The sequence below is a fragment of the Purpureocillium lilacinum genome, assembly GCF_023168085.1.
Source record: "Purpureocillium lilacinum CBS 284.36 DNA, scaffold_4, whole genome shotgun sequence".
NCBI lineage: Eukaryota > Fungi > Ascomycota > Sordariomycetes > Hypocreales > Ophiocordycipitaceae > Purpureocillium > Purpureocillium lilacinum.
In genome coordinates, this window is record NW_027072114.1 from 895,080 (window position 1) to 921,263 (window position 26,184).

Genomic DNA, 26,184 nt, shown 5'->3' on the forward strand with positions numbered 1-26,184 from the left:
GAAAGGCATAGAGCATTGGTTTGGAGTTGATGTCGTTTGTTAGTCCAGTATCCATCTACCGGGGCGGCGTCTAACCGGCTGGCCCCGTTCCATCTACATCTTGAATCATATGCAAGTCTATCGTCCGAAACGCCGTAAAACATGTCATCGCATCACGCAATCGCCACCTCGGCGACAGGACCCTGGCCATCAGCCACCGTCGTCAACGCCCTCGCGTGCTCCTTGAGCTCGGCCTGCCGGTTGAGGTAGCTCAGGTACGTCTGCCAGCCGACGGCGACGCAGCCGGAGAAGATGGCGCGAAACTCAAACGGCAGGAACGCAAAGGCGACGGCCATGGTCGCGGGCCAGACCTTGAACGAGTTGACGAGGCTCGGCGGCAGGGTGTCGCGCAGGCGCTGGCCCGTGGCGGCCAGGTCCTCGCCCGAGAGCAGCGCCTGCGCGCCGAAGAAGTAGGTGTTGAAGGTGGGCGCGAAGACGGCCTGGTTGACGAGCACCTTGGTGGCGATGGAGCCCGTGCGGGAGGCGTAGTTGAAGTTGCGCGAGAGGAAGACGAACCTGGGGGGATGTCAGCTGCATCCTCTTCGTGCTTCCTGGGGGAACTGCAGGGGGAGAGCAGGGCCTACCACTTGAAGTGCGGGATCGCCGCGACCAGCCCGATGAGGACCGTCCGGCCCGTCCGCACGGGGTCGTGCTCGCGCCCGCCGATGCGCTGCGCGCTCAGGTCCGCGAGGAGGTATATGACAAAGGCGCCGATGAGCTGCGTCGTGTAGGGCCGCTTGCGCTGCGAGTTGGCGTAGCCGTCGACGGCGCGCGTGACGAGGCCGAGGCGCCGCCAGAGGGGCGGAGTCGTCGCCTTGGCCGCTGCCGAGCCAGCAGTCGTCGTAGCCGCAGAAGAAGCTGTTGTGCCGGTCGCGGCGGCCGTCGCGGACGCGGTCGGGATCGGTTTCGCGGCGGCGGTCGGCGCGCTGGCGGGGCCGGAGCCGGGTCCGGGGACGGGCGGCGGCGTCGGGGTCTTGGCTGCGGCGGCGGTTGATGATGATGAGGATGATGATACCGAGGATGACTGCATGCGGAACTGAAGCGTCCGCGGGCGCAGCGCAACCCGGACGGGCGCCCGGGCGGCGGCGGCGCGCACCAGGGGAAGCGGCGACATTGCGAGTTCGTTCTGCCGCTGTGGTGTTTGTGCGTCGTCACCGAGTCGGGCTGCCCTGGGCAGGTGGCCGCGCAGGGTCGTTAAGCATTATCAGCAAGGGCGTGTTGGATGGATGGATGTGTCAGAGAGGGCGCCGGCGCGTCTCCGTCAGTCGGCGTTAGACCGGAGGTCCGGCTGATGTCGGGATCGGGCATGCCGCTTCTTCACTGCTTACCCACGCATCCACGCAACGGCGGCCCCCCTCCACAATGTCCCCCCCCCCCCAATTCCAGGGGTCCAGGGGCGGGAGCCGCGGGATGGGCGGGGGCTCCTGGGCTCGGGCTCGGCATTTCCTTGCCGGGGACGGAGAATCTCAGATTCGGTGCTGGAGACTTGGGGGATGGGTGATGCTGCTGGATTTTCGTGCCAGATTCATGCAAGATTGATTCAGGACAGCGGCTCTTGTTTCGTCTGATGGGTGACTGACTGCGTGCCCATGCCGTCGACGACGTGGACTTAGGAATGCGACTCGTCACATCTTGTCAGCGACCTCAGCGATTCTCACGTGTGTCTCAGTTTTTCAACTTCGTCGGTAGACCGCAAACCTTCGTGGCCGTATTCCGAGTTGCCACAACCTTGCTGCCGCGTGAGCTCGCGGATCATGGTCTTGCTCATGTCTAGTCCTCTCTCGCCGCGCTCGTCGTGCCTCCGTTCGAGCCGACCCGCTGGATGGGGCTTGGTTGAGGCGTTGCGCTTGATCCGTGCCGTGAAATCGGTCCACGTCGTGTGCTCAATCCGCCGCCCTGCGTTCAGTCTGCTGCCATTGCCATATGCTCGTCCCGCCAAGCTCGACTGCCCCCCGTATCTATCTCACCGTCGCGTCGTTCCAACGCGTGCATCATGGCCTGGTGAGAGCCCGAGCGCTAAGCAGCGTATGCCTCTGCTCGGCGCGCCCTGGCACGTCAATGCCATCACCGAAGCGATGCATGCTCTAATACCCTTGACCCCTTGCTTTCTCAACTTTATTCTACTAAATTATTTGCCGGCCTGTACCTTAAATTCCGTGTACCCTATCTTTACTATGCATTTAGCGCCCGTGTACCCCAAAATCCGTGTACCCTATGTTAACTATGGGTATAGCGCCCGTGTACCCTAAAATTCGTGTACCCTATGTTTACTATGGGTTTTAGTGCCGTGTACCCTAAAATCCATGTACCCTATCTTTACTGCCTGTTTAGTGCCCGTGTACCCTTTCCTGCTATGCCAGTTTCCCGCTGTATACCCTTTATTCCTTTAACTCTATTTCGCTTTGCTATTCTGCCGGTATGCTTCCTCGACCTGCTGCCTTGAATTATGCAGTCCGTCTTGACCCTGCATACGTTAGATGGCGTTGCCTGCTTGAATCGTCCAGCGTCGCCCACGCCACGTCGGATCGTAGTCGATCTGCTGGTTTGCCTTTATTGGTAGCTGCCTTGCACTTGATCCGTGCGGAACTCCACTCGCAATTCATTGCCTGACCAAGATGCATCGTGTAAGTCGCGCAGTCGTCGCTGCGATTCACCCAAGTTGCGATTCCGCCGCCGACACGACGAGCATTTTGTCACCGTCTGCCGTGAAACACAGCAGCTAGCAGATCCTCACTCTCCAGGATCTCACACCCTGGCGGTCTCGGCGCGCCTCGTCACGTGGAGGTACAGACGCGCCAGCCGCATCACCTCCTGCATGAGGCCATGGCCCGCCAATCTGCCTCGTCCGATGGACGGCCAGCGCGGGCTTCGTGGATGTGTTCAAGGATCCAGCGACTCGCGCGACGCGGCGGGCACGACGCCGCTGATGCTTGCGACGGCGGCTCTCCCACGATTGCTTGTAGCTCATGACGACGACGCCGTGCGGAACCATGAGCCCCCCGCCGAACCAGCATGATGGCGACGGCACCGATGGCGGCGGACGGCGGCTGAGCCTGCTGTGCCTCGACGGCGGCGGGGTTCGCGGGCTGTCGTCGCTGTATATCCTCCAGCGGCTCATGGAGCAGACTGATCCGCGGGACCCCCCAAAGCCGTGCGACTACTTTGACATGATATGCGGCACCTCGACGGGCGGCTTGATCGCCATCATGCTGGGCAGGCTGCGGATGACTGTCGCGCAGTGCATCCGCGAGTATGAGCAGCTGTCGGCGTCCGTCTTCACCAAGCGCCGCCACAGGCTCAACTGGAAAGGACAGATCCAGGGGCGCTTCGATCACGAGGCGCTGGAAGAGGGAATCAAGGCAATACTCAAGCGGCTGCAGGTCCCAGAGGATGAGCTGCTCAAAGAGGCAGGCGGGCAGCCCGAGTGCAAGGTGTAAGACGGCTCCGTGTATCGCCCAAGCTGCCCAAGTGCTTACAGATCGCAGCTTCGTCTCGACCATGAGGCAGGAAATCTCCGAGATTGTCAACTTGACGAGCTACTACTCTCCAACCTGGGGGGCGTCCATGCTCGACAGCGTGCGAATCTGGGAAGCTGCGCGCGCAACCTCTGCCGCTCCATCGTTCTTTGACCCTTGCGTCATCGACGCCAAGTGCTTTGTCGACGGCGGGACTGGAGCAAACAATCCAATCCACCAGCTCTGGGCAGAGGCTTCGTGCGTGTACTGCGAAGATGGCGCAAGCAGCACGTGGAAGCTCGAGGATCACCTGCACTGCCTCGTGTCCATCGGCACAGGTACGCCGTCGCGCAAACCGTTTGGCCCCGAGCTGCAAGACGTCGCCACGGCGTTGCGCGCGATTGCGACGAGCGCAGAGTCTGTCGCACAGACATTTGAGCGAGAGCATCCGCACCTGGTCAACAATTGCGTGTATTTCCGATTCAACGTCACCAACGGGCTGCAGGGTGTCGGTCTCGAGGCGTCGGATCGACTGAGCGAGATCGAGGCCCTGACTGGCAGCTACTGCGCCTCGGCGACGGTGACGCAAAAAATGAAGGCATGTGCTTGTAAGCTTGCAGGAGCGAGAAGCGAGGAGATCTCGGGCTGTGAGTTTTAAGCCATCGTTCGGGCTGGGTTGCCGCTCACTGCTTCTAGGGGCTCGAAAAGCTGCCATCCGATGCACTCAGCTGTCGGTTCCCCAGCCTTGCTTGCCGTTTGCCAAGGACGAGATCCAAAAGACGGATCCCGTAGACCTCTTCAGCTTCATTCACTGCCGGCCGTTCCAGGACTGGCTGCAGGGCACGTCTCGATCGCTAATCTGCATCACGTCCGGCACGATCAGCTCACACAACTTTATGTTCCATCCTGCGTTTCCCCTAGGCGAGAGGCTGAGCAAGCACCTTTGCGTGGACGGGCTCAAGGGCCACACCACGCTGTATGTGAATTGCTTCTGGATCCTGGACAGACCCAAGGGCTTCCGCCCGCGCGCGCTCGTCGAAGAGCACCTGAAGCGGACGAACCAGATCCCCGGCGACAAGACCCCAGTCGAGACTGTGCTCGAGACGCTGCTCTATCAGCTGCTTCAGCAAACAGAAAATCTAGGTACAGTGCTGGAGCGGTACGCGGCTTTGCTACCCGAGGACAGCGTGGCGGCGTTTCGGGATCAGATGGTGCAGAGTGGCATGCCATCCGGACGAGAGCTGGTGCCACTCATCAAGTGTCTCATTGCGGCTAGCAAATCGCACATTCTGGTGGCTGTAGACAGCATTGACTATCTACCCGAGAGCGACAGAACAGCAATGATGGTTCAGCTGGCCGACTTGGCCCAGGACGAGACGCATGCGAAGCTGCTCTTTTGCGGCGCCTCGCAGATGGTCAAGGTCGGGGGCGGCGCGCACGTCGCCGTCGTGACGGACATGACGGAGGCAATGGGTGTGTGGATGCAACAGCCCTACGGAACACCGGAATTGCTGACTGAAACTACGCAGAATGCCGCGCATCTCTCAAGTTTGACGAGTTCAACGTCCGCAAGTCTCAGATCGCGCCCGCCGCGGCCGGCACGGCCGAGTGGATCTGGGAACACCCCGTGTTCCGCGAATTCTCATTCGAGAAGAATGGGCTGCTCTGGATCAGGGGCAAGCCGGGCAGCGGCAAGTCGGTGCTGGCAAAGTGCATCCAGCGCATGCTCATCGGCTCGAATCCCCGCCGCACCCTCGTCGGAGACTGGTTCTACCACGGCCGACGAGGCGCCCACTACATCCGCCACAGGTCGTTTCTGAGATCGGTGCTGTACCAATTCCTCGAACAGAACCTGTCGCTCTTTTCCGAGTACTTTCTCGATGCCTACCGTGAGCAGGATCCGATGAATGCGTTCGAGTGGATGGATGAGACACTGTCGGACATCTTCAAGAGAATCTGCTGCGGGCCGTTCCATGTCATCTGCGTCATCGATGCCATGGACGAAGCGGAAAACGAATCGATACTCGACATGCTCATGGAGATTGTTGGAGGCAGACCAGGATCGAATGCGAGCTTCATCGTCTTGAGTCGGCCGCACATTGGCATCGAGAGACGCGTCTACTCTGCACCCGTACTGATCCTGGAGCGCGAAAACGAAAGGGACATTCAACGAATCATCAACATTGGCCTCGATTCGCTCAAGCGATCAATCCACTCGCTCAACTTTGACCGGCCTGGATCCGTTGCCCCTCGCTCGGCCGTGCGAGTACGGAGGTCGCGCTTCGGATCCATCGCCATGAGCCAGGCCCGAGAGCAGGAGGCCATTGAACGATTCCGCAAGACGCTCTCGACCAAAGCTCAAGGTTCGATTCTATGGGTCAAGCTCGTCCTGGACCAGCTCAACCAGGCATCGCAAGAGGGCGGGGGAGCGTCCCTTGACGACATGGAGGCGCTCGTCAACACGATTCCCAGAGAACTCGAGGAGTTTTACCGCCAAATGCTTGCCAAGCTGGTGGAAGGGAAATCTGCAGACACAATCGAGGACATTCGAAAGGCGCTGATGTGGATCGGCGCCGCTGGAGAGCTCGGCGACGTGACGCTCGATAGCCTGTGGGAAGCGCTGGCACTACTGAAAGACGATTTCCGCTCCGACACCCTCGATGGGGTGTGGCAGAGACAGATTTTCATAAGCACCTTTGACGAGCTCTGGAGAAAGATTTACAGCATGTGCGGGCCCTTCATCGAAGTCTACACGCCGGGCCTGTCGGCGGACGAGTCGCGGACGACGCAGTACAAGGCCGGCTCGATCGTGCAGCTGATGCACCAGTCGGTGCGCGACTTCCTCTGCGGTAGCCACGCCGCGGGAGCCCTGCACTTTTCATGGCAAGAGGCCGTGTGCATGGTGGAGCGCAGCCTGTCTCACTACCTGGCGCTCGTGGCGCGAGACAATGAGCGCAACTTGGAGCGCGGCCCGCAGCAGCCAGAGGAGATGGTCGGGCGCCTCAGCGAGCAGCGCCTGCTGCAGCTTGCTCTCAAGTCGGTCGAGGCGAACAGCGGACCGGGCAAGACGATGCGCGGGCTGATTGGCAATTGGATCCTCGAGCCCGCGCCTGTGGGTGGCGAAGAGGAGCTCCTCGTCAGCGCCATCGAGGGATACCTCAAGGTCGCCGGGAACTGGGACAATCCGCAGACGACGGCCGAGACGCTCAGCCTCGGGCGTCTCTTTTACCATGCATGCAAGGAGGGCCTCGTCACGGCGGTGCGCAACTTGTTGTCGCTGGACTGGCTGGCGCTGAACGAGGTGAAGCATCCCTTTGATGCCATCCTGCTTGGGTGCATCTTCTTTGCAGCATCGAGGAGCGGCAGCCCAAACATTGCCGTCACGTTACAGTGGCCTGGGTATGCGTCAAGGCCGACTCTCGCACCCGCGAATGTATTTAAAAAACCGCCGTTGCGGTTCCGGGGCACCAGATGGACGGACCTGAGGGCAGACGACATTGAGGATGAAGGCTCGACGCCGCGGACGAGTCGACGGTCGTCGGTCGCTCCATCGTCCACGGCCGTCAATGACTCTGACGAAGAGTCCGATGAAGAATCCACGGCCCGGCGGATCGCAATACTCGGGTCTAGGGTCAAAGTACCGCCGAGTCCTCCCGACAAGGATCGCGAGACCGACAAGCAAGTGGGCCTCCCGTCGAACTCGTACGCGCGCTGGCACTCGCAGCCCTGGACGGTGCAGCTCACGATCACGAGGCGGGGAGGAGGGGCGCGGGAGACGAAACACTCGGTGACGTTTAAAGAGTGGTGCCGGTTCCTGGATATTCTGTGCGGGAGCAAGAGCCGCGAGCTGCAGGAGCGGAGGGCGGGGTTTGCGTGCGTGGCGGGGCCGAGTGCGCCGTCAATGGGCGACGTGCAGTGCGAGGGAGGGTCGGCGAGTGCGATATGCGTTGGCATGAGCGGTGTTCATCTAGGAGAGGAGGAGGGAGAGGAAGAAGAATTGGGGGAAGGGGAGCAGAATGTGGGTCCGGCGGAGGATGTGGAGGATGCGATATTGGCGTCGTTGGAGTTGATGCAGAGGACGGGGGTAGGCCCCAACTGACAACGCCTCCAGCAGTCGTACCAGACGGCACGTTCACCCAAGCGCTATGCCAAATTGCCAAATGTCTCGACTGCGTCCCTCGGCATGGAGTCCTAGATTGATGTTGGAGCTCCCGTCCCCGCAGGGAACGGGCCAAGTGGAATTGCCTACTTCGGCATGTGGAGTCGTTCGCGTGCAACGGTGATTCGCTGGTATAGCAGCCGCCAGAGAGTCTCACTCTCGGCTCTAAATTGACATCGAGATCGTGGCTTTCTAAACCGCATGAACTGCCTCACTCCGCCACGTGGACCTGGTTGTCAATGCGTCGCATAGCGTGGAAGCAGCTTGCTGCAGTTTAGCTCAACCATTGTCGGTCAAGCCCTTACTTCTCGTTTCGGACTTGAATGCGAGGCACTGGGCGCTTCCGTCAGCGGCAAGTGACGGGTAGCGCAGCACCAGGCGTCGACCAGACATCAGACGTCAGCCTGATGGGTAGTGAATCAGAGGTAGAGCCACTGGAAAGCCTGAGGTGCCCCATGGTAACCATCTCATTGCCTGCAAACAAGCAGGCGTAAGGGACCTAAACAGGCCCGCACCTAGGCCGTTGCGGGGCAGTGGCCTGGCTGCTCAGACCGGACAGGTCAAGTCTGTGTCTGCAAACGCCCTTGTTCGGGCCACGCACAGCTGTTGGCCAGCTGACCGAGGAAACCTGAGGCCGCAATTCCGGCCAGACGCAAGGCAAAAGCCTGGCTCGCCCGCACGAGTCTTCCCTCCGCCAATTCTCGCAAAACACCACACACACGCACCTCGCCGCACACACACGCACACACACGCACACACACAAAGCAGCCGCCGTCCAAATCTTCGAGATGAATCAAGGCAGCAACAATATGGAGGGCGGTGGTGGTGACCGCGAGAATGGCCAAGGCCAGGAGAGAGGCGACCGCGGTGGCAGCGGAGCCGGAAACCTGGGCCAGGGCGGGCAAGGCTCTGGAGCGCCTCTCGGCAGCTCGAGCCAAGCCCACACTGGCCAGAACGACCAAGCCAGCGTCGTGAATATCCTCAGTCAGATTCGTGCGGGGAGATCCGGTCGCGTTTACGCGTCCCAGATTCAGCGCCAGCCCAATGCGCTGACGCGGGCCCAGTCCTTGGGTACGTCCACAACCACGGACGCGCAGGGTCGGTTCCAGATCCATTCCTACAATTCCAGCCCTGGGGGTGGCCCCCAGATGGATATTTGCGCACCGCTCCCGGGCGTGCCAGGCGGTCTCGACATCCTCACGCAAGACCCCGAGGCGATCACGAGTGTAGTGCGGGCAATGTTGCAGCAACCCGGCGTCTCCTCGGTGGATGTGGTGATATTCCCCAATCACTCCGCCGAACAGCTGGACGAGATAGCCAGAACAACTGGCTCGCCGATTCAACCAGCTGAATTGTCTGGTGTCAACTTTCGCACCGTCCGCCGGCGGGCTCGACGACAGGCGCGGGCGGCTCGACGGCAGGCGCGGGAAGCAGCGGCTCAGCCCGCCCCCAGCAACGAGACCAACGTCGAGCCTCCCGCGCCAAGTGGTACGAGCTCTTCGTCGTGAATCGAGGCAACATGCCCCCCATCGCGGCAGACCTGTCGTGGCTGCAAGTCCTCGAGGATCACCGCCGGGAGGTAGGTAAGGCCTTCTCTCCTCCCCGGTTCTTTCCCTGGACTCGCGACTTCACCCGTGAATGGGTCCGAAGGCTGCACGATGCGTCTCGCGCAGCTGCCCCACGCTTTTACGACACGGCTGACCGTGAGGTGCTGCCGGTCGACCCCGAGACCGCGTCGCTGCAGGTCATCGACCAGAGGTATGGCACGACCGGCCTCTAATTCCGAGCCCGCGAAACCCTACGACACGGGAAGCCACGACGACGATGTCTATAAGAATCGAGAGGAGGGGACTTTCGGGGAAAGGGGCAAAGGCGGGAAGAGCGTCGAGGGGCCTGGCATGTGGCATATTAGGCATGAACAATGGAGACATTCTGTTTTTGTGCTGGTAGTCTTTGGCGTCAGCCCCTTTGTGCTCTATGTGTGATGTGTGGTGAGAATCCAAGGTTTTTTCTCCTAGCGATGCAGCAAAGCGTCCGTATCTTGGTTAATTTCATGACGTATGGGGAGCGAAACCGCCTGGCAAGCATTAGTGGCCTCGGGCTGCATCTGCCGCACACTTGGTCCGATCCCGCTCGTAGCCGGCGACCCAGGCCGTTTACATACCGTAGCCCGTGTCTTTCCTTTTTTCAAATGAAAACACTCTCCTCCAGTTCACTTGCAGTACTCGCGTCCCGCTACAAGGGTCACCTCATATTTCCCCATGGCTGAAGCCCTCTTATGTGCTCCAATGCGCCGTATCAGTCCACTTGCTTTTTTTGTACATAAAGGAAGGATTTAAAATCCCTGATGTGCATACATTAGGTTCACTGGAATTCTCGAGCATCGAGCGTTCACCTAGAACTGGAGTCACATTGATCAAGGTTGGACCGGTTTGATGATTGTAATGTTATTGCTTTTACATAGAACGGGACCACTGGACACTTGCAGGTAGAATGCACCTTAGTCGACCCCATCGGGATCCTCAGTGTCCAGCGCCCTCCTCGCGTCGGCAAGCAGCGCCTCGGCAACCTTCGCCACCGGTCCAGCCTGGGCCACATCGACTTCCAGAGCAGCCATACGGACTTCGGCCATCTGGAGAGTCCTTTCCTTCTCTTCCAGAGGCGGGGGTGCGGGTCCGCCGGCCCCAGAAAGCTCGAATGTTTCTTGTTCAATCTCGTCGAACTTTTCATGCAGGGCGGCGAGCTCGGCCAGGAACTGGCTCTTCTTCCGCCTGTCGGCTTCGACGTTGTTGAGGTTGCCGCTCAAGAATCCCTGGGCAAATACAACAAGCCGCTTCGCCTCCCAGAGGCCGATCTGCGTGCCTTCAGTGCCGCCCGCCTCGCGAGTGTTGAAGCCACCTTGGTAGACAATCGAGCTGGCCATGGTGACGATGATTTGCTCGGCCAAGCTCAGCTGGTGGGCTTTCCAAGTGCGGACCGCGACGCGAATGACCATCTCAGTCCGCAAGCCGAGATGCTCGAGCATGCTTATGGTCAGGGCCAGTAGTTTATTCACGTTCTCGAAGCCCCGAGCACGATCGTAGTCCTCGACGCTCGCGACCAAGTCGGTCGAGCAGCCGACGTATATCGGGCTCTGCAGCATCCGCTGCGTCGCGTCCGTGGGGGGCATTTGATTGACGTAGCCCTGTAGGCATCTGATGAGGGCGCGGACCTGGGCCTCCTCGATGTCGTTGGTCACCCAACGAGGACGGTGGACGTTTGTCGACGTACCGATGAGGTGGTCCACTCGCCTCATCAGAATCAGCGCGGCGCGGTCCTCTGCTGAGCGCTGGGAAGGAGGTAGCGCGCTGATCTGCACGGCCTTCAGATACCCAAGCAGTCCCTCTATGAGGCGCTCAGCCTCGTGGAGCGTCAGGAACTTGCCCTCATGACCCCTTCGCCGGAGCCCAATGACGTAGACGCCCTGGCAATGGCTGTCGCCCGCCGCGGGCACGCGGTAGGACTTGAGGACCCCTCTGGAGTCGTCGTAGGCGATGCTGCCGAGGACGATTGAGCGGATTGTGCTCGGATGCATGGAGAGGACAAGGTTGGCGAACTCCCAAGTTTCATCGGCATCGCGGGTGAGTGCGTCCACGGTTTTGGCCATGGAGAGGCCAGTGAGCGCCGGGTCGGACGCGAGACTCTTGCCCACGCTCAAAAGCTCTTGCATGAACTCCTGTAAGGCGATTCTCTACGGGCAACGGCAAAACACAGTGCCGCCACGCGCAGCTGGCGGCCAGCTGCGCCACCAACATGTGGCGGTTCCATGTCGAGTCGCAAATTTCCCTTCTACTGAACGCATGAATCATTTTAGCAGCCTTCACGTGAAATACTGTGCGCATGGTAAGCGAGATGATGACTCTTGGGCTCATGGGATGAAAAGAGCCATCGTGGGTTTAGCCCCCTGAGCTCACAGGCAGCACGGACAGCTTCGCCCGACCACGCAGTAGTGCTCGTGGCAAGGTACGTCGGACCAGCAAGCGGTGCTGTCCAGTCGACCACGTGATGTATGGCCATTTTTTTGGCCGCGTTCTCTCGTCGTTTACGCTGCCATCTTCTCGTTTTGGTTTGCATTCTGCCATCTCCTCACGACTCCAACCACACACACGCCCGCCTCGCAGCACGCCTTTGTCGACCAAGCGCATCGCGAGAAACGCCAACAATCATTGAGTTTATACAAAGATCGACTGGTATCCTCCAAATGGCTTCGCAACCTCCCGAGTCGGAGCGCGTCAGCTGGCGAGACGTTCGCTCCCAAGTCCCGTGTCACAACGGCCGTGTTTTCACTGGCCTGGACAATTTCGACGGCGCCAATACGGCCAGCCGACGCGAGGGCATGGCTGCCTACTGCCTATACCATGGCGTTGGCCAGAATGCTGCCAGCTGGCGACGAGACCTGGAGCAGCCCGTTTGTCGCCTCCTCCGGCGCGAGGGCACGACGCAGTTGTCCGTCGCGGCTCTCGAGTTCCGCGTTGACATGGCCGTATGGGGGGCCATTTGTAAGTCCTCGCCCTTCTCCCACACCCGCACAGCGTTTCTTTAAAGCTAACTGTCGTCTCATAGTCATGAACTTCGACCCGTCTCGTCGGCCAGCATGGCCCTGGCCCCATGAGTGGCCGCGTGTCCAAGGCGGCCCTCGTTCGGTCGTATACGACGACTTTCTCGAGGCGAACCCCTTTGAGGCTGTCGCGAGAGACGGCGAGCCCGGCACAGCCGAGGCAGAAAATGTCCGTCGTGAACAAGACCCGCCGAGCCGCCCGACGGCGGACACCATGGCCGCCCTAGCAGCCTCCGTGGCCGATCTCCAGGCCGAGCGTGACGAGGCGCTTCGTGCCGCCGCCGCCAGTGAATGCAGGGCAGAGGCAGCAGAAGCAGAAGTGGCACGTCTCATGAGCGAGCTCGAAGCTCGTCCTACGGTGATCACCACCGCCGAGTCGACCGAGTCCGAGATCAAGGCTGTCTACTCGGCGCTCGCCGAGGCCTGCGGCGACATCCAGCTCGCCCCGCCTCTACGCCGGCGATTCGACATAGTCTACGCCGCTGGGGAGCTCGCTCCAGTCCTGCTGGGCGAAGGCGGGCCGGGCTTGCTGGATTTTTACCATCATGGCCCGGTGGGACAATGGTACTGCGAGCTTGAAATTCGCAAGCGTGGTCAGGATTGCCATGTCCCGATTGACCCCAGCGTCGGATGTCTCGAGCACGGCACGGCCTGTCTGTGGATGATGGCCCAGGGGGATGGCATGACGAAGACGCTCGATTTAATGAGCCCGTACTTGACTAACACAAAGAAATGAAATTGTTTGGCCTCTGCCGTCTTTTTGCCCGACTGTGACATGCTGATGTTGTGCTGTACATACCGTAGGAACAGGCGTTCACTCTTAATCGGGAAATGTATCATGTAGTATCGGCACGGTCCATAAAGATACGGCAGCCGCAACTTATCCCTATTTTATACGAGTGCTTCCTGTTGTCCGTTGGGCGTGTGAGTTCTCTGTGATTATGGCTTCTAGGTCGTGGTAGTAACGGAGAGCGGCCACGAATTCAGGTAGTAGATCTAGGGGCGGCAGGTGGCCGTTATCCCAATATAGAACGGGCGGCAGGTACAGGGGCAGCAAATGGGCTCTATACACTAAGAATTAGGTGGTAGATCTAAGGGCGGCAGGTAGCAGTTATCTCGCTATAGAACGGGCGGCAGATATAGGGGCGGCAGGTGGCTACTATACCACTATAGAAGGGGCGGCAAGTATAGGGGCGGCAAATAAGCGCTATAAGTATTATATCTAGGGCGGTAGATCTAGGGGCGGCAAGCATGCTCTATGCACTTAAAATAAGGCGGCAGGTAATTAGGGCGGTAAGTAGCTATTATCTTATTATAGAAGGAGCGGCAGGAGTAAGGTACGGTAATTAGGCTCTATACACTAAGAATTAGGCGGCAGATCTAAGGGCGGCAGGTAGCTATTAGCCCACTATAGAAGGAGCGGCAAGAGTAAGTAGCGGCAACCGGGCGCTAGATACCTAAAGAGAGGGCGGCAGGTAACTGGGGCGGCAAGTATACCTACCTAGTTACCTGACTTCTATGAGTATCACTGGTATGAACCCTCTGCTATGACTGGCCCACCTCGTGCATGATCGCCCCCGGTCCCCGGAAGTTGGGGTAATGATATGGCGTCGGCGAACTTTGTGAGATGCATTTCTGCCGTCGGATGGCATCCGGATACCGTACCCAGTCGAATCCCTGAACGTCAGATGGCCTTTACCCGCGACAGCGCCCCGCCATCGGACTGCGGACGATTGAACGACAGCGAGGGGCCGTCTCACTTGACGCTGTTGGCAACCAACACTCCTCACCTCACCTTCACTTCATTCAACGTTTCTGACCATGGCGCATCGTAGGGACTCGCCGCTCGCACACATGGACAGCGTCTGGGTGTCGCTCCCCAAGCCCAGCGATGACGGAGCCGAGTCTCTCGCGGACCGCATCCGCCGAGTGCAGGCCGACCTGGGCGACCTCAACGAGTTCTACCACATCTCCATTGCTCCGTCGCGACATGCGCGCCTGCAGCAATTCTACGACGATGAGCTCGAGTCGCTTGCGGCCGTCGACTTTGACGCATTGAACCAACAGGACAGGATCGACTACATTCTCTTGAAGAAACACCTGCAGCGCATCTCACGCCAGCTCCAGTCGGAAAAGGAAGCATTCGGCGACTTCAAGGTGCTGCTCCCGTTCGCCGACGCCATCGTGTCCCTCTGCGAGCGCAGGGAAAATGTCAAGCCCATGGAGGCGGAAAAGACGGCCAAGCAGCTCGACGGCATCACCACCTCCGTCGCAGCCATCACCAAGCAAGTGCAGGACGGCAAGGTCAAGATTAGCAAGACCAACGCCTACCGCGCCTCCAAGGTCATCAAGGAGCTGCGCGGCCACCTCAAAGAATTCCACGGCTTCTACTCGTCGTACGACCCCCTCTTCGACTGGTGGTGCGCGGCGCAGTGGCGCGCCGCCCATGCCGCGCTGGACGCCTACCTGCCGCTGGTCGAGGACAAGCTCGCGGGACTGCGCTCCGACGGCACGGGCGACATCATCGGCGAGCCCATCGGGCGCAAGGCGCTGCTGCACGAGCTCGAGGCCGAGGTGCTGGCGTACTCGCCCGAGGAGCTGGTGCGCATCGCCAACGAGCAGTTCCGGTGGTGCGAGGCCGAGATGAGGCGCGCGTCGCGGGAGCTCGGCTACGGCGACGACTGGAAGCGCGCCATGGAGTACGTCAAGACCAAGTCGGTGCCGCCGGGCGAGCAGACGCAGCTGGTGCTGGAGCTCGCGCGCGAGGGCGCCAACTTTGTGCGCGAGCACGACCTCGTCACGGTGCCGCCCATTGCCGAGGAGACGTACCGCATGTTCATGATGAGCCCCGCGGCGCAAAAGGTGAATCCGTTCTTCCTCGGCGGGCCGGCCATCATCGTGTCGTACCCGACGGCCGAGATGGAGTACGGGCTGAAGCAGATGGTGATGCGCGGCAATAACCGGCACTTTAGCAAGGCGACGGCGTTCCACGAGCTGATCCCGGGCCACCGGCTGCAGCTCTTTATGGGGGAGCGGCACCGCAGCCACCGACAGCTGTTCCAGACGCCCTTTTTCGTCGAGGGCTGGGCCATGTACTGGGAGCTGGTGTTTTGGGAGCGCGGCGACTTCTTCACGTCGGCCGAGGACCGCATCGGCACGCTGTTCTGGCGGATGCACCGGTGCGCGCGCATCATCCTCTCGCTGGGATTCCACCTGGGCGACATGCAGCCGCAGGAGTGCATCGACAACCTGGTCGCGTGGGTCGGGCACGAGCGGTCGACGGCCGAGGGCGAGGTGCGCCGCTGGCTCAACGGCGACTACTCGCCGCTGTACCAGTGCGGCTACTTTGTCGGCGCGCTGCAGCTGTTTGCGCTGCGCCGGGAGGCGGTGCTGGAGCAGGGCAAGATGACAGAGCGCGCGTTCAACGACCTGGTGCTGCGGTGCGGTGCCATCCCGCAGGAGCTGGTACGGGCGGTGGTGATGGAGACGGAGCTCGAGGCGGACTACGACGCCAAGTGGCGGTTCTACAGTTTCAAGTGAGTGAGACGAGGACGCGTTCGCGGTTATGCTCAGTGATTGGTACTACAAGTGTCGCTAGACACATCAAGACTCTATTCCGTACATGCAGACAGATGAAACCACGAGTGAATGTAACCAGATGCACCCTCCAACGCCAATGCTCTCGCCTACGTCCAACCGGACGGCGAGGCGCAGATGATGGATCCTGTGTCGTCGGACACGCTGCGCAAGCATCTGGCCATGAGCTTCGTGCAGAGCCTGGTCGAAGTGAACTTGAGAGAGGACAAGGACCTCCCATTGCTGCAGCACGTCGCCTCAGACGGCATAGTACTTGCGACAGTGGACGTCAGGTCGCTGGTCGACTTTGCGGCCATTCGGGCCCGCGAACCCCAACAGCCCTTTTCTCTGGGCATCAGCCTCAATCTCCAGCGGCCAGGACGCGACCGGTTGACGCAGGTACTGGACTGGACTTGGATCCCACAGCAAATTGTACATTCGCTGCTTCCGCACATGTACTATGGCGTCCACCACGAGGCCCCATCGTCTCTCGTCGACATTCTGTCGACGGGCTGGCCACGGTACTTGAACGAGCATGAGGCCGAAAACGTCGGGGCGGAGGAGGAGACGGCGCTGGCGGTAGAGGTCCTGCAGAACCCCATGGACCTGCTTAGTCTTGGTGCACGGTCGGCCTGAGGGCCCCGCGTGCCTGGCTGTGGAGAGATGCTTGCTGAATTTGATTTGTATCATTCATAGAGTAATAAAGTGCATGATGCCGTTCGTCTGTGTTCCCAGTTGCCTCAATCGTAGCCCGTCTATATATTCTTGCGTGCCAAGCCAGTACCTACCAGGCATCGTGTATTAGTCTGCTTCGTATGTACTGTTACATAAAGGGGGCGGCAGGCGAACGGGGCGGCAATCACCCATTATTCTGCGTGAGGAGGGGTAGCGGATAAACGGGGCGGCAAACGCCTATCGTTCTTTTATATATAAGGAGGGGCGGCAGGTTTAAGGGGCGGCAAGAGCTTACTTAACTCGTAAGAAGGGGAGGTAAGTTAAGGGGCGGTAAGAGCCTACTTAACTCGTAAGAAGGGGAGGTAGGTTAAGGGGCGGTAAGAGCCTACTTAACTCGCAAGAAGGGGAGGTAGGTTAAGGGGCGGTAAGAGCTTACTTAACTCGCAAGAAGGGGCGGCATGAATGAGGGGCGGTAAGTATATAATTATACATATTAAAAGGGGCAGTAGGACGATAGGGCGGCAAGTATCTACCCGCCTATATTAAGAAGGGCGGCAGCTAAATGGGGCGGCAAGTGGCACTTCCTAAAACCCTTATCGAATGCCAGGTGCCACGCCAACCCCTAGATGTCGCTGGCTACAGGCGCGCAACTACACACACGGAGTCGGACGACAGCCCATCGACACCCTTGCCAGCAGTCGATCCAGCACGCAATCCAGCACGCAACCGATCCGGCAGTTCGCCGCGTGCCTGCTATATTAAGTGTCTGCTATCATGATGGTGCGCCGAAGTGGCCGCGCGCTTGACTACTGGCTGCTTGTTGCTTGCGTGTTTTTGCACCATTGTGGGTGGTGCCACCATGTGCAAGGAGGCTGCCTCAAATCGCGACGCAAAAGGCCGACTTGGATGCAATAATGTCGTAGCGACGTGTGGCTAGATGTGGAAGGCGGTGTCGTTGCCCATTTGCCGGTTCGTCTGATGTCCGTTTGCACAGCACAACAACAAGCAAGACCTTCGAATGTTTTCCGCCCTCGTGCACAACCAGAGAAGTTGCCTCCCGCAAGAACCTCATTCACATTTTGCATTCGCGGCACTTCCCTGACACCATGCCTCCTCGACGCAACCGCGCGGAGACGGCCCACGCTCCGGAAAGGGTACAGCAAATCGCCCAGGAGACACTCGACGCTCAGTTGAGCCTGGCCCGGCAGCACTTCCAGTCCAATCCGGCCCCAGATGGTGACTCCGAGGCCGTTTTGAACACCATCATTGGCGTCGCCACCCCGGGGTTCGATCACCTTTGGACCCAGGCGGACGAGACGGTGCTCCAAGCCAGATACATTGCCTCGCGCCTCGCGCAGGAGGTCAGCACCATTCGCAAAGCCCATTCGCACCTGCGGCAGCTATGGAAGACGTCCTGCCGCGAGGTGCGCTGCTCTCCGTTTGCCATCGTTTCGCCTCGCTACAGCATGTCCTTTGAGCAGATCGAGGCGCTCGCGCCGGCCTCCAACGCGCCCGCACAGTCGACGGTTCCGTGTGAGCCGCTGTGGTCGAAGCAGTTCAGTCTGGATCTCAACGACCTCATTTCTCACCCAGTATGGGAGACCGATCCGGTCATGCTGGCCACCGCCATCCAGGCAACGGTGATCCATCGCACCGACGAAAGGCGCCGCTGGATCATCCGGTGCCCTCCTACATGCCGCGCAATGGAGCATTTCATCGACAGGGAACCGCACAGGCAGTCTGAGGTTCCGGTTCACGTTGCCATGGACGAGTCAATCCTCGCGTTCGAGCAACAGAACCAGAAAGTCAGCCCCTTTTTCCGTCTGCTGCGCCATATTGCCGACTGTACAGGCAGGCGAACTGAGGAGACAGCCGAGAACGAGAACGAAAGCGAGCACTTGCCCGAGCCCCAGGGTCCCGCTGCGTACGGGGTTCGCACCGAAGACCTCAAAAGTCTCATCAAGGCCATCAACTCTTTTCGGGTCAACGGCAGCCACGTATATTATCCGAACGTGGACCTTGCCGCGAACACCGTCCACACAGCTCGCGAAGGACGATCCATGCCCTTTGGCGACGAAGAGCTGAAGACGTTTTACGAGAGGGCATGGTTCCATGAGATGCGACAGGCCAAGAGGCAGGAGCGCTCAGGCGCAAACACCACCTGGATGTTCGTGGACCAGGGTCCTGATGACCATGGCAGTGACGACGCCAGCCTCGGCCAGCCGCCCGAAGGCGATGAGCGCAGCCTGAGCGATGAGCGCAGCCTGGGCGATGAGCGCAGCCTGGGCGACAGGGGAAACGAAGAGTCTATGGATGCCACCCAGCGTGCGGCCATCATAGCCCAGTACATGAACGCCCAGCCACCCCCAGTCCCCAGCACCATCCCCTTTAGCTTCCGCGTCTCGCATCGCAGACCCAGCCGGGGGAACCGCCCATATAACGAGGGATCCAGGGCCTACATTCCCCGGGGACGTTTTGTATGGGGAGCGGATGTGACGGAGGACGACGGGGCGCAAGAGTAGGGTTGGCCCAGGTCGGCATTATGTATGAGTACACTACGCATGGTAATTGTGGATAATGCAGTTACATGTGCAATTTCATGCTTCCAATTCTGGCGTGACTGTCGCGAGTCGTGACTGCTATGACTGCCAGTGTGTCGTGGACTCACATCAGGCAAGGCACTGCTGGATGTAAATACAAGTCCCTACCCCTTCCCTCTGTCCAACATCCTCCGGGGATCGAGCTACCTAGCCAACGCCTTGCTGAATAGTCTCCGACGAAATCCGACATAGAATGCGTAGACAGACTCCTCAAAAGTCAACCTCGTCCTCCTCCAAGAGGCCCATGCCGCTGTCGTGTCCCCGCTTCATCTTCTTGCTCGACCGCCGCGCCAGCCCCCCGGCGAGGAACCCGCCCGGCCGCGCGACGACACGCACGGGCGAACTGGCATCCTCCGGGCGATCCTCTCCGTCACGGGCGGCTCGCTTGGGGCTGGCGAGAAACTCTTGGCTCATCTGCAGCATGCGCTGCAGCTCCTCCTTCATGGCGTCCATGGCCTCCTTGGCCTTGACCCTCTCGTCCGCCATGCGCGCCTCCAGCCCGCCCTTGTCGACCCTCAGCACGCGGATCGTCTCGTGCGCGGCCCGCAGCGCCTCGTTGACGCGGTCCACCTCGCCGCGGAGCTCCAGCACGCGGGCGTCCCTCAGGGCGAGCGACGCGCCGTGGCGCTTGTTGAGCGAGACGACGTGCCGCGTCGAGCTGTCCTGCAGGTCGCTCAGCTCGCGCCGCAGGCTGCCCGTCTGGCGCACCGCGTCCTCGAGCCGCTGCTCCAGCGCCGCGATGCTGGCCTGCTTCGACGCCAGGGCCTCCGCGTCGGAGACTTGCCGCGCCGCGTGCGCCGCCGCCGCGTCCTTGCCCTCCTGCTCCATGCGCTCCACGAGGCGCTCCAGCTCCGCCATGTCGCGGACGTAGCCGTCCACGGCGCCCTTGAGGCGGTCGTTGCCGATCTGCAGCTCCTGGATGCGCAGGTTCTTTTCGTTCATGAGCCGCTCCGCCTTGGACATTTCCGCCTTGAGGCCGTCCATGACGGAGACGCGCGCGTCGAGCTGCTTGCGCAGCGACTGCTCAATCTCGTGGTACTCGTCGATGGAGGCCTCGTCTTCTTGGGCCTTTTTCGCGAGGACGCGCAGCCGCGTGAGTAGCAGGTCGAGGACCTCGGCGCCGTGGGAGGTCAGCGGGAGGGCAATCTCGCCGGGGGTGAGGTACTCGAGCTCGAGGCGGGCGGCGCGGAAGCCGGACGTGAGGGCGGTGAGCATCTCGCCGGCGTCGGAGCCTGGGAAGCCGAGGTCGTTGATGGAGGAGCTGAGCTGCGTGAGGGCGGCGGTGCGGTCCGACATGGCCTGCACGAGGAGCTCGACGCGGCGCTCGAGGGCCTCGAGGGGCGATGCAGCGGCCATGTCCTCGGCGGCTGGCGTGATGGCGGAGGCGACGTGCTCGGAGATGCGCGCGTGCAGGCCCCGGTACGAGTCCAGCGTCGCCGTCAGCTTGGACACTTCGAGGTTGAGCGACGCGAGCTCCTCTTCCAGCTCCTGCTTGGCCGGGTCAGGCAGGCTGGCCTGCACTCCGGTGTGAGACGTGGGCGTCGGCGCAAAAGGACGGGAGCAGGGCGTCGTCGGGACATTGGGGCTCGTAGCCGGCGGCGTGGGAAACGAAGACCGCGCCCTGGAGGGCGTGCTCGCCACAAAGTGTGCCATGGTCGCGTCCCCAAAGTGGTCGTCGTCGTTGGGCATCATGTCCATAAAGTCGTCCGCAAAGGGATCCCTGGCGGCCATGGTCCAGTCGTAGCTGCGCGTGTGATCCCTCGGCGTCATGACCGTCGCCGCGGCCTCGCGCTTGCGGAGCTCATCTCGGAGGTCCTCAATCTGCTGCTCGAGCCCCCAGATGCGCTCCGTGTCGATGACGACGGTCGCGTTCTGCAGCTCGTAGATTTCGCGGTCGCGGGCCTTGACCTCTGCGCGGAGGGTGCTGATCTGCGACTGCGCGAGCTTCTCGCCGTGCTTCTTTTGCTGCTCGAGCCTGTTGAGCAGGTCGCGGAGGTTGCCGCGGCGGATGCGGCGCTCGACGCGGCCGTCGGCCGTTTGGTGCAGGACCTGCGCGGCGGGGGGAGGCTTTGCGGCGAAGGATATGGCCGGGGCTGGCGCCGCAGACGGGGTACCGCTGCGGGATGTCCTGGCGGGCGTAGAGGCGCGTCGACGCTTGGGCGTGGCGAGGGAGGTGCGTCGGATAAAGGGCGTGAGGCCGCTTGACGATGCTGCCCCGGCGCCGTTTGCAAGCGACGGTCCCGGGTCGGAGAAGCGAACGGCCTTGTGTCGTCGGCTGGGGGTTTTGGGGATAGGGTCTGGGGCAGGCGTTGCTTCGGCCTCTGTCTTGACGCCGACGCTGCGACGGGGCCGCCGCAGCGCAATTGGGACGTCCAGGTCAGCCATTGTGTTGAATCCGCGGTCGTCCTCCAAGCCAGACCGAGGTGCCACGATTGCGAGAGCGCCAATGCAGAGTCAGCGAGGCGAAAGACGCAAACACGCGGCCGCAGTGAATTTTGTATCACAAAGCGAGGTAAACAAGGTCGACGTCACGATGCGCGTCGTGTTGAGCAGCGGCACCACCAGACATCAATCACCGTCGGTCGACATCAAGGCGGGCGCAGTGGCCTTGTTTACTTATTGCCTAACGGGGCATAGCGGCCGGGCCGCGTCGGGCGGGTCCCGGCCCCGCGAAGCCCGCGATTGTCGGAGACGCGGCAGCCAACCGTCGCGCGCGACCGGGGGTCAGACGAGACATGGCATGGACTGGACCCTGGACCGTGTCCCGCGCCTGGGGATCCAGTCTCTGGTCCCCACTGCCCGGGCCGTGAATGCGGTGCTGTGAATCGGCGGGCCAAGTTCACGCTGGGTTCGGCGCGCGTTTGTTTGGGCGGGAAGCTGGGGTCTGTTTGCACGGCAACGATCAAAAGCCCATGGCGGCGCGTGCCGGTATCCAAGAAGCATGTTTGTTGGCTTTGAATGCATTCTCGATTCTTGTCGGCGAGCGAGATTGTGGACACATGTTCATCTCATGCAACGGTTTTACTACCACACGCGGCCTCACCCCGCGACATGCAGACTCAGGCGCAAGCAAGACTACGCATCTCATCAAATGCTTCACGTCAAAGCAACCGGCCCTGTGCAATCCAGTCCCCCGACTTCTGCTCGCGCCTGTATATGTACACATTCTCCTTGGACGCCGCAAACACGTACCCCTCGTCTGTCGCCCCCATCGCTCGAAACTCCACGTCCCGGCGGATCCCGCGCCCCTTTTCCCGCGACTTGCCCGGGGCGATGCGGCTCTCCAGGATGGCGCCGTCCGTGCTCAGCGCGAGCAGGATGTAGCCGGCCTTGTCGCCGAGCCGGATCCAGGTAATCTGTCGAGGCGGCGGCGACTGCGTCGTGGGTATGTCCATGCCGTCTGGAAATAAAGTCAGTATGTGCTGCAATTTCGCCTCGTGATGGCAGCTCACCTTGCTCCGTCCTCTGCGTCTGCGAGCACCGCATCTCGACCGGCGGGGACTGCCAGTGATCCGTGACGCACTCGTACCCCGACAGCCCCGTGTCGTCTTCCAGCGCCATGTAGATGATGGGCGTGGCCTTGGCGGACGGGTCTGTCCAGTCTCCCGTCACGGCCAGGCTCGTCGAGATGGTCTGCCCCGTCACGGTGTGCGCCAGGGGCGCCGCGGGAAACGTCTCCCACTTGGCGTCGCCGTCCGGGTCGCTGGCCAGGGCAAGACGGATCCTGCCCTCGGCCGTCACGTACGCGACGACTAGGAACTTGACGCCCTGCTTGCTCTGATGCCAGGTGGCGGACAAGGGCGAGCCCATGGATGCGGCGATGCGCGCGGCCGCCGGGTCCACGCGGCCCTCGGTCCACTCCCCCGGGCTCGCCTCAAAGACGTGCGTCAGGACGTGCTCGGCGTCGAGGAAGACGACGTGCACGATGCCCTTGTCGCTGGCCGCGGCGGCGAGGGGCGTGCCGTGCTTCGGAGGGGGCAGCGCCGAGGGGCCGAGCTTGTCGACCAGGCGGTACTGCGACTTGCCGCCGGCGTCCCACTCGGTGACGACGAGCTCGCCCTGGTCGTCTTGCCAGAGGACGACCCGGCGCTGAAGCTTGGCGTCCTTGACGTCGACGAAGACGGCGGCCACGTTGGACTGGCTGGAGAGGGTGTATGGCGCCTCGGTCGGCTTGGCGGCTTCTGTGCTTGAGGTCGAGCTCGTGCTGGTCGACGTGCTGGTCGACGTGCTGCTCGTGGTGCTGGTGGGTGAGGATGATGTCGGCGAAGACGGTGAAGTGTGCGTTGCGAGCAACGAGGAGATGAGCGCATTTACATCTTGGCTCGACGATGTGTGCATTGATGAAGCCGTCTCCGAGCTCGTAGATGTCAACGTTAAAGTTGACTGCGCCGTAGACGAAGACGCCAGAGACAAAGACGGAGACGCAGTGCTCGACGTCGTCGTCGCCGCAGCATGCTGCCCTCCCGCGCCGTCGCTCCCGCCCGGATTCCTGCTCAGCACGACCCCCAGCACCACCGCCGCGGCCACCACCACAAACGCCGCGGCGACGACGGCCGTCCAGAAGCAGCGCCTGCGCTGGTACCACCGCGGGCCCCGCTGCTCCGAAAAGTAGTAGTGGTTGACGCACTCGGAGACGCGCGGGTCCGGCATCGGGTCCTCCTGCCTGTAGTTGGGCGGCGGCGACAGCGGGATGGTCTCGGTTCGCTCGGCGTTCGTCGACCAGGGGAGTTTGCGCTGCATCGGTAAGAAAAGCCTGACGTTGTCAGTCGTGGACAGGGGGGGTTATTTACCGTGGAGGCGGATCTCGCGCTTGTGTTGACTTTATAGAAGGGTCTGGTCGATTGGGCAATGTGGCAAGGAGAGTTGGACTGTGGAGGTGCGTCACGGCCGGACTGGACGCGACGCTGCACATCACCGTGTGTCGACTGTGGTGTTGAGCCGGTCGCTGTTTGTGTGCATCCTGTGACTTGAACCTCAAATGACCAAGGCTCGTGGCAAAGGATGTCTGTGTGATGCGAGCAACACAGTCATGGATCATGTCACGGCTCATGGCGCCACGGCTGTGCGACTGTGTCCTTTCATCTTGATGCCAGCGACCTCGCATTTAGCTGCCATGAGAATGCTCCACATCACGGGGCTTCACGAGCGTTGAAGACGGGACGGTCAAGAATAGATCCGCCATCACGTCATTGACCAAGTCGAATTCAACAACTGCGCCTAAACATGTGCGCTATTCGACAAGGCGGTATTCAGCGGCCCAACGACCGACCACACCTTGGAGTCCTTGCAAAAGCCCGTCCACCAGGAGCACTCCCTCCGCAGCAGCAGCAGCGTGCCGTTGCGCAGCGCAAACACGATCAGGTCCTGCATAAACGCAAAGCTCGAAAACTCGAGGCCGTCGAGCGGGCCGCGCACCGTCTCGGGCGAGAGGTCCATGGCGGCGGTGCAGTTCTCCTGCTTCCAGTACATTTCCCAGTACCGCCCGCCGCCGTCGAGGAAGCCGGTGACGGAGATGACCTTGTCGGGCTCGCTCTCGAGGTCGAGGTCGGCGATTTGCAGCGGCTTCTGCGCGTCTCGGACCTTTTTTCGCAGGTACTCGTCTACTCGAGTGGTGAGCGACATGCTGGGCCGGGGGACGCCTTGGGCGGCCTTACCTAGATATGAAAGGGTCGTGCTCCAGCACTGTTGATCCCACGTTGTGCTGGACGGGACGCAGTGTTCAAGCGCGATGCCGCCGGCGTTGCCCTGTGTCGACACGTCCCACAGGATGTGGATCGTCGGCACGACGGCTTCGACCAAGGTGCCGTCTGTGGCCTCCGTGCTGCTGCCAGTGCTGTTTCCGGCCAACTTTGTGGGATAGGTTGGCAGATAAACCGTCGACTGGAGGCCGGACGAGTCGTGCTCAAAGTGCATCGAAGGCGTGCCCTGCAGGCTCTTTGCCGCGGGCTCATGGACATATGCCCTCTGAAACGTCCACTGCGTTTGGTTGAATGGCGCCTCGCGCCGCAGTATGCCCAGCGTGTTGTTCTTTTCCTTTTCGTAATACAGCACGACCAGGGCAGACGGGTCTCCGTCTTTTATCATCGGTGTCGCCACGGTGGAGAGTGCGCGCCCCTCGGCGAGGTATATCTGCGTGCTCTTGCCGGAGCCGTCCGTGGAGAATGCGGTATCCAACGCCCACTTGCCTTTGCCGCTGCCGCCGCCGACGCGGGTTACGTGCCTGACGAGCCGCTGGTCGTCGAGATAAAACATGTGCAAGTCTGGCGCCTCGCCAAACGGTTGGATCCGAATCGGCGTGCTGAGGAGCGGCTTCGGAAGCCGAGCCACCTGGTTTTCTAGCCTATACGTCTCTGTGGCTCCCTTGTACGTCTCGGTAATGACAATGGTCCCTGTCGTGTCCTGGAAAGCTATGACATGGTCGGTCGGGGTGCCGTTGGAGCCCGGCTGGCACCACACGGCGAGCTGCGAGGCATTGTGCGCCAGGGCCCCGGACTGCGGGTTTCCCGTCTGTGGGTTCCCTGGCTGCGGACGTCCTGGCTGCGGGTTCTGCGGGCTTCCTCCATTCGGTTCGCCCTGGGTCTGCATCTTCTGGCTTGCTGCCTTGACTCCAAAGATCCCCCCAACGACGGCCCCGGCGACGATGAGCGTGGCGGCGGCAAGACACGCGAGGACGAGCTTGCTCTTCAGGGCGTGTCGCACTCGCGTGCAGAACCCACAGGGAGCCCTGGTGCGGCCGTCGAGGAGGCCGACCCCGTTGGTCGACTCGTCCGAGTTGTCATGGTCCCAAAACGAGAGCGGCTGCGAGAGAGCCTGCGGCGTGGACGCTCGCCTGTAGAGAGTCCGGTCGATGCGTGCATCGTCCGCGCGCGGCGCCGGGTTGTCGAGCAGGGCGCCGCGGGCTATGGCGTCGCAGACAGCCCTTCTGAGAGCGGCGACGCTCGCATCCTCTGCTTCGTACATGAAGGCGGGAATCACATGGGTCGATTAGAATGCGGCGGCGGCTTACAGGGGGCACGAGGTTGCAGGGACGGCGGTCGGCACCCATGTCGACGACGTCGAGGTTGGGGTGCGGCCCCGGATCAG

General features: G+C 61.3%; 10 protein-coding genes across 10 annotated transcripts; 5 read left to right on the forward strand and 5 right to left on the reverse strand.

The window, feature by feature from the left end:
• Positions 1 to 152: 152 nt before the first annotated feature.
• PLICBS_005479 (uncharacterized protein) lies at positions 153 to 1,153 on the reverse strand (the record flags this gene model as incomplete). Its single annotated transcript, XM_018319160.2, has 2 exons — positions 153 to 555; positions 624 to 1,153. The coding sequence occupies 2 exons, from the start codon at positions 1,151 to 1,153 to the stop codon at positions 153 to 155; spliced, it is 933 nt and encodes a 310-aa protein (XP_018181634.2).
• Positions 1,154 to 3,029: 1,876 nt separating this feature from the next.
• Positions 3,030 to 7,689, forward strand: PLICBS_005480 (uncharacterized protein; the record flags this gene model as incomplete). Its single annotated transcript, XM_065600727.1, has 5 exons — positions 3,030 to 3,472; positions 3,525 to 4,141; positions 4,191 to 4,967; positions 5,024 to 7,578; positions 7,606 to 7,689. 5 exons carry the CDS (start codon positions 3,030 to 3,032, stop codon positions 7,687 to 7,689), a joined length of 4,476 nt encoding a protein of 1,491 aa, XP_065456799.1.
• Positions 7,690 to 8,462: 773 nt separating this feature from the next.
• PLICBS_005481 (uncharacterized protein) lies at positions 8,463 to 9,433 on the forward strand (the record flags this gene model as incomplete). Its single annotated transcript, XM_065600728.1, has 2 exons — positions 8,463 to 9,141; positions 9,192 to 9,433. The coding sequence occupies 2 exons, from the start codon at positions 8,463 to 8,465 to the stop codon at positions 9,431 to 9,433; spliced, it is 921 nt and encodes a 306-aa protein (XP_065456800.1).
• A 720-nt stretch (positions 9,434 to 10,153) lies between these two features.
• On the reverse strand, positions 10,154 to 11,362 carry PLICBS_005482 (uncharacterized protein; the record flags this gene model as incomplete). The annotated part of the gene is made up of 1 exon (XM_065600729.1): positions 10,154 to 11,362. The coding sequence occupies one exon, from the start codon at positions 11,360 to 11,362 to the stop codon at positions 10,154 to 10,156; it is 1,209 nt and encodes a 402-aa protein (XP_065456801.1).
• Positions 11,363 to 11,893: 531 nt separating this feature from the next.
• PLICBS_005483 (uncharacterized protein) lies at positions 11,894 to 12,986 on the forward strand (the record flags this gene model as incomplete). The annotated part of the gene is made up of 2 exons (XM_065600730.1): positions 11,894 to 12,191; positions 12,256 to 12,986. The coding sequence occupies 2 exons, from the start codon at positions 11,894 to 11,896 to the stop codon at positions 12,984 to 12,986; spliced, it is 1,029 nt and encodes a 342-aa protein (XP_065456802.1).
• Positions 12,987 to 14,104: 1,118 nt separating this feature from the next.
• Positions 14,105 to 16,462, forward strand: PLICBS_005484 (uncharacterized protein; the record flags this gene model as incomplete). The annotated part of the gene is made up of 2 exons (XM_065600731.1): positions 14,105 to 15,779; positions 15,909 to 16,462. 2 exons carry the CDS (start codon positions 14,105 to 14,107, stop codon positions 16,460 to 16,462), a joined length of 2,229 nt encoding a protein of 742 aa, XP_065456803.1.
• Positions 16,463 to 17,607: 1,145 nt separating this feature from the next.
• On the forward strand, positions 17,608 to 19,023 carry PLICBS_005485 (uncharacterized protein; the record flags this gene model as incomplete). Its single annotated transcript, XM_065600732.1, has 1 exon — positions 17,608 to 19,023. The coding sequence occupies one exon, from the start codon at positions 17,608 to 17,610 to the stop codon at positions 19,021 to 19,023; it is 1,416 nt and encodes a 471-aa protein (XP_065456804.1).
• A 288-nt stretch (positions 19,024 to 19,311) lies between these two features.
• On the reverse strand, positions 19,312 to 21,486 carry PLICBS_005486 (uncharacterized protein; the record flags this gene model as incomplete). The annotated part of the gene is made up of 1 exon (XM_065600733.1): positions 19,312 to 21,486. The coding sequence occupies one exon, from the start codon at positions 21,484 to 21,486 to the stop codon at positions 19,312 to 19,314; it is 2,175 nt and encodes a 724-aa protein (XP_065456805.1).
• Positions 21,487 to 22,202: 716 nt separating this feature from the next.
• On the reverse strand, positions 22,203 to 23,841 carry PLICBS_005487 (uncharacterized protein; the record flags this gene model as incomplete). The annotated part of the gene is made up of 2 exons (XM_065600734.1): positions 22,203 to 22,501; positions 22,554 to 23,841. The coding sequence occupies 2 exons, from the start codon at positions 23,839 to 23,841 to the stop codon at positions 22,203 to 22,205; spliced, it is 1,587 nt and encodes a 528-aa protein (XP_065456806.1).
• A 477-nt stretch (positions 23,842 to 24,318) lies between these two features.
• On the reverse strand, positions 24,319 to 26,061 carry PLICBS_005488 (uncharacterized protein; the record flags this gene model as incomplete). Its single annotated transcript, XM_018319167.2, has 1 exon — positions 24,319 to 26,061. One exon carries the CDS (start codon positions 26,059 to 26,061, stop codon positions 24,319 to 24,321), a length of 1,743 nt encoding a protein of 580 aa, XP_018181641.2.
• Positions 26,062 to 26,184: the final 123 nt, after the last annotated feature.